This window comes from Schistosoma mansoni (assembly GCF_000237925.1).
Source record: "Schistosoma mansoni, WGS project CABG00000000 data, supercontig 0297, strain Puerto Rico, whole genome shotgun sequence".
NCBI lineage: Eukaryota > Metazoa > Platyhelminthes > Trematoda > Strigeidida > Schistosomatidae > Schistosoma > Schistosoma mansoni.
In genome coordinates this window covers 1-10,746 of record NW_017386153.1, presented here as the reverse complement: position 1 = coordinate 10,746, position 10,746 = coordinate 1, and the positions used below count along the sequence as shown (strand labels likewise).

Sequence of the window (10,746 nt, the reverse complement as noted above, 5' to 3'; positions counted from 1 at the left end):
ATCAACGTTGGTGATCTATGTCGAATGCTTGAGGGCCTATTTGTGTTAGACGGGAACAGTATGATGAACAAGCTAACTTCGAAGTAACACCTCGCGGTCAGCATCTAACGTTAATCACCCTTTCGACGTATTAAAGTACTATGACTACTTTAAAGGCTGTATAACACAAAGGGCGTGATTACGTAAATATATTAGTAAGGATGAACATGAAGATGCTACTGAGACCACCACCGCCAGTCCTTGGCGCACGATTAAATGATACGCGTTTGCTGCCCTTGAATTTGACAGGGATCGATGATCCGTTTGATAATCAGTGACCCAACTACCGGATGATTTATCTAGGGATCAGTGACATTTAACTGCCCTTACAACTCATTAAACTGTTTGCACGACCAGTCGTTTAGTGGTTAGTTCCAAAACGAGGTAATCGTGGTCCTCTGCGAATCAGTTATGAAATTTATCTACTGAATACGGAGAGGAAGCACTGAAATATTTATGTGGGCTTCGACACAACCAGACGGAAGCAATTCCATAGGTTTATCTCAACTAAACACCCCCTTAATCTGCACATCACGGAGGTCATATGGAACTCAAAATAAGGAAGATCTATTTGATCATCCAAAGCATGTTCCCCTTGCTAAAAACATAAGAATGAAGCACATCAAAAAACATTTACTTTACTTGGCCAAACCAATGAGTTACATGTGGTAGGAGACCAGGACATATCAGTCTGATCAACTGCGGTTGAAGATGGAGCTAGAAATATCTTGACAACTTGTCAAGTGAGTTGAGGAGTTCCTCAGTGATCGATAAAGTATAATATGAACCAGTTTGAAAGCCTTCTTCTGAAAACCCATATCTACCCAGTTGAAGTAGGACGAAGTATTAGGTATTAAGATGAGAGGCCAAGTGGTCAGATCTTTGGCGCTACTTTATTCAGAGAATGTCAAAACACAGAAAGGATAGGTGAATGGACTTTGTGTCCACATGTTTTGCAACTATTCTAATATATGGTTAGTACACTTCTCTGTATCTCCTGGGAGGTCTTCAAGTTTATCCACTGAGTAATCAACCTACTAATGACACGAGTGGTGTTTGTAAACCTTTCTGATTCATTAAGTAGAAGATTCCCTGTGAAAAAAACATGATAGATAGATGAAATTAACACTTGCTTGTAGTCTTCCCTTTTGGAAAGACAAACCTCCATCTCAAATTGAAAGACTGGTATTGAGTATTAGACAGTTGAAGCGCATAACATGAAATGCTAAAGCAGCTGTTTGGTCACATAGCTTCTAGAAGTTATGAGTGCATGAGTTGTTTTCTGTCTGTTCCATGGAATGTCTGATCATTTTTCACCAAAGCCTGATGATCATAATTTACCTGAACGTCCTAATCAAAGGTTTTCTGAAGCATCAGCAACTTTACACTCAAGCACACCTTCAAAACCGGTGGCGTCATGTCCACTCGGTCGGCCAATTCATAACCTTTCATTACGAAGAGGAAGCAGCATCCACACCAGTCATGATTTAAAGAGCCCTTCACATAGGTGGGCTGCCAGCGATCGATTGCGACTCATCCATTTTCTACAAGATATTCAGCTTGACCGAGCCTTAGATGTACTACCGGATAACTGCACCTATGAAGACCTACTTAAATGTACACTAGAAGAGCTCCGTTCCGTGTTTACTGGGTGCCTCGGGGAATCCGAAATAAATTCCCTTTATTCAGACCTACATTCTTATGAGTCCAGTGGATATACAACAGAGTCTCATTCACGTTCTGAGGAATGTCAACCTAGACGAGTAAGGCTGCAGGTTATACATTTTAATATTTGCATGTTACAAAACCAGCTGGATATTGCTGTATCTAATTGTTTGTCTAGTATTTTTACAGAAATCACATCACTGAAGGATATCATTAGAAGTGAAAAAACCAAATGCAATGGGAGACGTGCTTAAGAAGACTATGTGCAGCATAAGACAACACTTACTTAGGTCTTCCGGTTGTGTTTTTCAACCTATAAATACTATGCCAATCGTCATCAGTTTGAATAGATAGCTCAGTAGTATATGTACCGTATCCTAGCTCCCGTAACTAAATAAAAACTATGTGAATAACCTCCTTTTACCTGCCGGTAACTTATTGTCCAACTTATATACCATTTAATCGATGCTTATTCAAACTGCGGCTTGTTTCAAAGCTAACTATCACCGGGTGCAGTCTCGTTTAGTTCTGTCTCATACAATATCATAGTACACTGTTCTACGGGATAACCAATGCTTAGTGGACATTTAAATGTTTAACCTCCCAAACGACATGGGTCCTGTACTTCGTTAACTGGTGTCAGTTCGGGTTGGTGGCGTGGGTGCAATTGAGTATTGTACCCCTTTCTTTTCCGATTTTTTAATTAAAGTTTGAACCTTTTCATTACTTCTCGCAAATTGTGTTCTAAATAGTGGAAGAGTTTTCAGCTTATCCAGTACATTTTTCTGGTTTGTGTATTTCAAACAGGCTAAAGAACCTGGGCTTCGTCTACTAGTCTTTTCATGTTGGAATTATCACATTAATTGGGAGTTTATTAATATCTTGTGTACCATATAAATGCATTATAGAATTCGTAGGTGGGTTCTTCTCGACACACTGTTGGCGAATTTGTAGTGATCTCAAAATTCTGGCGTCATTTGTTTATGTTTAGCTACATATTACCGTTGCCTTGTGATCAGTGTATATTGTTGTAAATGTTGTTAGCTTAAGTATTGTTTTCAAGTTGGTAGTTTTTTCAGCTCATCAGTTGTAATTCCTTAGTTTGAACGAACTGGTGTTTTCCCTTTATTTCAGTGTTCCGAAACCTGTGAGTCTGATCAGGTTAGGCAAACGTCCACAGGTGCTCATCGTCGTTCTCGTCCGCTTCTTGGTTCATTTTCGTGTGCATCTTCAGAACCCCATTCAGATTGCGCGAAAACTAAGTCTAATGCAACGAGTTGGGGAACAGCGGGAGAAGAGACGTCTATTGGTGAATGCAGTGTAATCAAAATGGATGCAGAACAACCTAAAACTGTAAAACGGGCATCATCTCTTAGCTCAGGTGATATACCACAAATCCAATCAAACTACCGCCCATCTTCCCTGTCCATATCATCAGCTTTAACTGATAGCCACTCATTATCTCTACAGGAAGATGGTAATGTAAATTCCATTAGTTTTTCGGGACCATGTTCAACCTATACTGGCCTGACAACCTCGGAGTTTGAGAAAGATTTACAATCACAAAGTGTTTGTGATAATCAGTTCAAAGACCACTCGATAGCAAATTCTACTCTACCAGTTTCTTGTAAAGTACAAAAACAACAAGCAAATACAAACCCATGTTCTGTAATTTCCAGTGCATCATATTCAATTCCCATTTGTCAACAAGTCAGTAATGAATTACAGTTGTCTCCATACTTTTCAAGCCGCTTATCAAGTTATGATGGTTAGTTTTACTGTACATATTACTCCTTCTATTTCAATCACGTCTTTTTAAGGTGGGTTATGTTCCAAATAAAATTCGTCTGTGAAATGTTGTAGTTTTTCGGACTAATTTACTGCTTAAACATAATTTGTCGACCTCATACTATGATATTTAACAGGAAGCTTGGTGCGTGGGTTGTACTGCTATCTTCAAAGAACTTATGTATGTGCTTAACACTGGGTGCAGTCCAAAGGTCTTTTATTTACTTTCAATGTTCTACATTTTTATTTATTTATTTGAACACCAATATTGGTACAAGAGGGCACCAGATATGTATGCACCACACAAATAAAATGAAATGACATTTACTAAAAATACTGTTATACAGAAAGGAGCTTTTAAAGGTTTTTATTATAAGATCTATTCTTTGTTTCATAGTATACCTACTAATTGACGTGTATTTTTATCCCCAGGACATTCCATTCCAAGTACTCTCCTACGAATAAAAGGTAGCTTTATTGGTCAGTCTGCACCGAACTTGCTGTACTATAAGGTAATTTTTCTCATTACTTATCGATATGATGTGAAAACTAATTTTACTGAAGTAAATGTGGTATGATTGCTTCATAGATATTGGTTGTCATTAAGGATACAGTGTTGTATTACAAACATAGGTAGTGGACCAAATAAATAGTAACTTTGTAGACCTCCCCTAAGAAAGTTAGGGGCGGCCAAACCACAACGTGGCATCAGAGCTTGAAGTCACTAACTTCTAGTATGAGGCATGTTGGTAGATGCAGACTACTCGGTTGGGGTCCGCGTGACCATCGTAACCAATGGTTGGAGACTCTAGGTGACATGGCTCAGAATCGATCACAATGGTGCAGGTGTATACACTCCATCTTCCTTTAAACCTTGGGATTAAAATTGCTTCATATATGTCTTTCCTCCTATACTATATACTTACATGCAACCTTTCTTTTATATATTATCACCACTAAATTAAGTACTTCTATGAATTCGGTGTTCATCTTGTGCTAACGAGGTATGGAAACTTGGACTGATGTATATATGTGCCTGGTCCTACGTTGTAGCTGACTGACTGACTGACTGACTGACTGTACACTTAAATAGACAGGGTAGGTTTTAGTATAGGGTCAAGAGGATTACTTTAATAGAAACGTCTTTGGGTGACTCCCACTTTTTTCTGCCAAAGGGAGTACAATGAAAAAATCTGCTCAGCAAATAGTTGAATGCTTCTACTGAATTATTTCATATAAGTCTAAGATCATACAGAAAATCAGTCGTTCAAAAACCTGAGACTTTAAACAAGATAAGCTGCTGAGTGGGCTGGAAAAGAGAAGCATATACGGAGTAAACTCGTAACGGAATAGGTTGAACCAATTTAAAGTAAACTCAGTTTTACTGTAGGTAAGTTTTATCATGTTTTAGAATATTAACGGTTCCCATTGTGAAAATTAGAACAATACATGTAAGCGAAAACAATATTGTTCGCTTACATGTGTTGTTCTAATTTATCATGTTTCTCATGTTAACGGGCATGATGTCAACCTCGTAAAAATAGTTTAACTCTTCTTAAGCTTAGTTCAAACTAGTATATCAAGTCCCTGAGTGGAATAAATATTAACCATTTTCTTATTTTCCAATTATAGTAGAAGGTAACCTCGTTATTCAACATCAATGATAATTAACTACAATTATTGTCTGCTATCCTCCATTTTTTTTTTATAATTCTCTGGGTTTTTACTTAGAAATAAAGCGACAAGAACAAGGTGTGCGGAATAACATGAATTCACCATATTTTAAGGTGTCTCGTCATCTGCCAGTGGCGTAACATTCACATTAGTTATACTATTAATAGCAAAATTTATTAAAATTTATCAAAGGATTAGAATATATGAAATTTTTTATTTATGTTTTTTAGCGTGATCCCAATTATAATCAATTCGTACACTGTAGAAACTCATATCAAAATGTCTCGTCAGCTTATACTCCACCTTCAAGTTTAAAAAGCCCTGAATCATTCATCTGTTCAAAGGCTCCTAATAGCCCGAAGTATGAAGCGATTGTTAGACAGTCTAAAGTTTCTACCAATCAATCACTACTCGGATCCACCTCAGGAGCACTTAAGAACATTGATGAAAATACCCAAACACTTACATCACTTCCTTTTCATACTCAGCGTCGGAGTATGTTAGTAAGCGGTTTGGACAGCCTCAGTGGTAGTAGTGGTTGCATGGCCGATCGAAGCATGTCCAGTCCTGCTCCTTCCAATGAACCTGATAGTCCAGTTTTTTCTACTGCTTCTCTTGCTCATAGTGATATACCGTACTTTTTATCACCAAAAAACAGTGTTGTTGCATATGAGCCACCACAATTAACTAGATCTTCTGATCTCTCTGGTGAAAATTCAAAAACAGGAATGCCATGTACTCACCAAAGTATTAGTAAACCACAAGACAAAACTACACCACAGCTAAAAAAACCCCAAGCAAACTGCAAAGCCTTTGCAAGTAAAAATATCGGTTAGTAGCTTTTGTTTACTTAATCGCATCATATTTATACGGTTATTTCTGGCTATCGGACTCTACCAAATACTTTTGATATCATAAATTCATAAAAATATTGTGATAGTCATTTTAGTTAGTTGTATGTTTATCTTTTGTCCATTCAGTTAGTGAGTTAGAGCAACATGATTCAAAAAAGCTTATTTATTATAATTTTTAGTTAATTAATTCTGAAATAGTTTGTAGTGTTATGACTTTACTCTAATATGTTAACACCTTTCAGTTTTATATTTAAAAACAGAGATTTGGATTTTAGTGGTTAAATTTTTGTTTGTTTTCTCAGATTTTGACTCCAGGATTTCAGAACTGTTGATTGGAGCTGATGTATAACTCTATAACTAATTAAATATTAAGTATCTCACGAGTTTACTTCAAAAAGGATGTTGTTTGCGTCATTTCTCCTCTTAGTTTGAGGATGCTTACCATTTTCTAGGCTGTTAAGTGATATTCTTTATGTTACGACCAGCCGAATTGCGTATACTCTTTGAAGATTAAAAATAGTCAATCTGCAAAGACAATATACGAAATTATAAAATCCTTGATCAATTTTGAAAATGATTAAAATATTCCTAAATGTGTTATCACTACCTTCAGCAGTACACGTAAAGATACAACATAAAATGATTCAATGAAGTAAGCATCTAAGTTATTTACTTTTGAAGCTAGCACACTGAATAATTACTATCGTGTCACTAATAATATTCTCGAGTCAAATGCTCGATTGACTTACCACTACGATATTATCAATCTCACCATTAAACCAAAACTCATTTCAGTCTTGACTGATTCATTTCTCTACTCTTGACAGTTAATTTGTTCAAATCTGCCACCAGCTAAAGGTAAAAGATGCCCTCATGATATCTTACTGTAATAAATTGAATTTCACTGTTTCAAATTTCAGATACTATTCCCCTTCAAGGGTCGTGTGATGCATCTTTGTTTAATGAGAAACGGAGTTTCATCCCACGCTTGCATTTGGGGAGAAAACAGTGAGTTTAGTCAATGCCCAATAATTGTATAAGTTATAAAACATGTTCCTTAGACATTTTCTTAATTCAGCACCTTTCTTCCTTCCAGGTGTCGGTAATTAGTGGACGCTGTGGGAGCCGTCTAGATAATATTCAAGATGCATACCCAAGACACCGATATCAGTGTTCTAAAGGGGTGTTTTACTCAATTATCGTCACTTATGATGTGCGGTGTCCAAAAATCTGATAATGATGCACAACGTGCTACGCGCTCACTCCCCATATGACAACTTGAGCGAGAACACAATAGTGGACATGAAAGAGTATTGGGCTGCCGGACAAAATACACATACTCATGTCTATGTATACAACTCTACCCCTTTGAAAATCAATCCATTTCTTAGCCAGTAATATTCACTTGTCCTATAGGTCACTTCTGATTGCCGTCGATTGACTTCATTTGGCTACTTCTGATTGGCTTACCATACCAGTCAATGTAACCGAACATATTGGCGAACGTCGGAATCACTGATATGGTGTCGTTACTGGGTGTCAGTGATCCTTCGAACGTAAAAATGGTCGAGCACAGTCGCCGAACACGTTTAACTCAGTGGGGTCAATTTTCACAAACAGAGAAAAACTGCCCCCACCGACTCGTTGTAACTCCGATCTCTTACAGCTAGACCAACATCACGGTGAATCCAAAGTTGACTCGGATTGGCATAAGTTGTTCTGATTTTCATTATACGTAGATTTATTCCATCTGTCACACTACCTCCAGTGCTCACAAAATTACCCAGGCATACAAAGCTTTCGATTAGTTATAACGGATTTTCACAAGAGTGACTGCATGCACATACTGTTGGGAATCTTGCAGAAGTACTCTGTATTTATGTGTGAAGTAAATTCCATGCCTACGGACGCTGACCTTCAACTGATTTGATACTATTTGTGTACCCTTTTTATCACTACACAGCAAGGCGATGTCATCCGGATACTCGAGATCGAAATTTTTTCCAGGCAATAAATCTACACCACCCCACGTGCTCCCTTCAGAGCTGTTTCCAGTATGCGGTGGGTGGTAAGTTGAAAAAGTGTGGTGAGATTGGGCAGCCCTGCGTAACCTCACTTCTGGACCGGGACAATGAGGAGATTTAGTTATATGCATAGGCAGAGATTATGAAGAGACATTGCTTCCCATATCAGTTTCTTCTTCCTTCCAATCGATTAGGGTCACCTCTGCTCTAGGACTCAGTGCTACACCAACTTTAGTCACTCTGACATGGTTTTCACAGAGCTTCTGCATAAACCCACGTGAAACAAACTTTCTTCATCTACAGATAAGCGGATTCGTAGTGCTAAAGTCTTGAATGCAGGTCTCGGAGGTACTGCAAGTTTCGATATCAGAGCTTTGCAAAAACTTAGCCAAACCTGTTTATTTTTGAGGAAGGCCAGGTTAAGTAGCACATTTGGCTTCAGGAAAGCTGACTCAGATTTCTCATTCTATGAAAGCATTCTTAAATCTAGTTATTCAGCGACTTGAGACTGTCTTAACTAAACAGAATTTCCAACAGATATTACCTGGTGAATGAGTTGTAGGATAAATATGAGCACAGTATAAATACGATGCAGATTAGAAAAATGAGGCAATATAAAACAAATACGTTTAAATTAAATAGAGAGTTATTACCGTATGAACTGGTGGTGAATCAGACTAAGTATGTCACTTTCTTCACAATTATCAACTATCATAGTTGCTCACGGTCTGGGATACTACCAGGCAACCTAAACTAAGTAGGTGGTCTACAGATAGTATCGCTCCCGGAGCCTATGACTTGAGTGTCTAATCTAAAAGGTTTGTGCGTCGTTTGTTCCTTCCCGACTCTGAATCCCATGTACGTCACTGATATAGAACCAGGATTTTCCAACCTTCTAATTGATTGCCAACCTGACAGTAATATTTGTCGTGCTACGTATACAGATGTGAAGGATCCCATACAAATAAAATTCTAGAGGCCATAAGTTTACAGAGGGACCATTTAACTTTTTTGTATTTGACGTACCTATGAGGAAATGTTCGTACTTTATAAATGTTCCGTTGCAAAAACTAAATGCCTGAATTATAAGTTTTTGAAAATATAACCGTTTTTCGAAGTCCTTCTAGATATACTTACTGAAAGATAATTAAAAGTAGTCACATTTTATTTGGCATCCTTATTCTTTTCTTTTAGTACTCTAGATCGTCGTCGTTGGTCATTAGCCTCATTACCTTCGTCTGGTTATGGGACAAATACATCGGAAAGTGGCAGTCATTTGTCTGTATGTTACTTTGTTTTATACATACAATTACTATGATTTTTAATTTGATTGATATTTAGGAAACATTCCAGATTAAACTTGGATTGAATTAAATTTTGTTGATATAAGTCTTTAATTGTTGATTTAAACGCTTTCGTCATAAACTGATACTCATGTCTAGCTTGATAGGAAACATTTCCCAGATAGAATTTAGGCCTACATTGGATTGTGCATGTCTACGTTCTGATATTCTGGTATTTAATTACCCCACCTGTTGGATGAATAAAATTTTTTTATCGACGAACTCACACTGTTGCCCAAATTGTTAGTTAGATGAAATAGAAATGATCGTTAAATTGTATTTTGCCGAATGACTGTCATCTTGAAATACACGTTTGTATTTTTCCAAACTTTTTGCTTTAAATACTCAGCATCCTTAGCTAATTATTTTTTTAAAAATGTGTGATTACTACCTATATCATTTCATATTTTAATAGCTCTCTTAACATGTAATTTGCGAATTTTTACCTAAGATTTTCCAAATTAGATTTTTATATAACAGTGCATTTGTTGTAATTTTTTCATTACATAATGTTTGTAACTTAGTACTCTATTATAAAAATTTTCAGTGATCACTTTTCTATTTTCTGGTTACTATTCCTCGAGAAAAGCTCACAGGGGCCCTGAAAACGCTGGAAAACATTTTATCCAATCGTCATTGAATAGAAGTTTCTCATAAACATGTAGAAAGTGGACAGTCACATGTCACATTTCTGATTGGATGATTACCTATCCTGTTACTATGTTTACTAAGGTTCCAAAATCTTCCGGAAGCCCAAGGCCACCTGAAATGCTACAAATACCCTCAATTTTCTGTACATAAACTAACCTTGGAGTGAAGCGTTCTCTCCATATTTTTCGCCTTTTCTTTCGTGTTCAAGTTGTCGTGTAGATCTAGCCTGGAGGTTATTAAAATAGCTTAGAGACAGATGCAAGCATTCAGTCAGAATATTTATCAATTTTTAAGGATATTAGTCCTTGAAATGGATAGTCATCATATTGAAGTTGGTTGTAAGTATAAATTTTCTTGCTAATTGAGCTCTATATATTTGCGTAAATTATGTCCATAATTTTTTGGTTTGTTCACATTTATCGTATTAGTATATTATTTACAGGTTCTGAAATTGATTAACTCCTTGATCTTCCTGGAGGTTTTCAATAACTGTTACATCTCGTTTTTATCTAACATCCTATTGCCCCAAAATGTCCTGGTACGGTCGAGGATGAAGAGAATCCACTCTCTCTGTCCAAATGCTCTCACATGACCACGCGTATACAGCCACTACCAGGAAAGAATTATTCACTGCCTTCTTCAGGTGAAGGTGATGCTTATGAAATTGGGAGAACGAAAAGCGAATGTCCGGAGATTTAACCGGGTTGG

General features: G+C 37.1%; 1 protein-coding gene across 1 annotated transcript; it reads left to right on the top strand.

Moving 5' to 3' along the window:
- Nucleotides 1-1,337: 1,337 nt before the first annotated feature.
- Nucleotides 1,338-9,362, top strand: Smp_168950 (hypothetical protein; the record flags this gene model as incomplete). Its single annotated transcript, XM_018792418.1, has 6 exons — nt 1,338-1,802; nt 2,839-3,472; nt 3,925-4,004; nt 5,397-5,997; nt 6,941-7,028; nt 9,239-9,362. 6 exons carry the CDS (start codon nt 1,338-1,340, stop codon nt 9,360-9,362), a joined length of 1,992 nt encoding a protein of 663 aa, XP_018644015.1.
- Nucleotides 9,363-10,746: the final 1,384 nt, after the last annotated feature.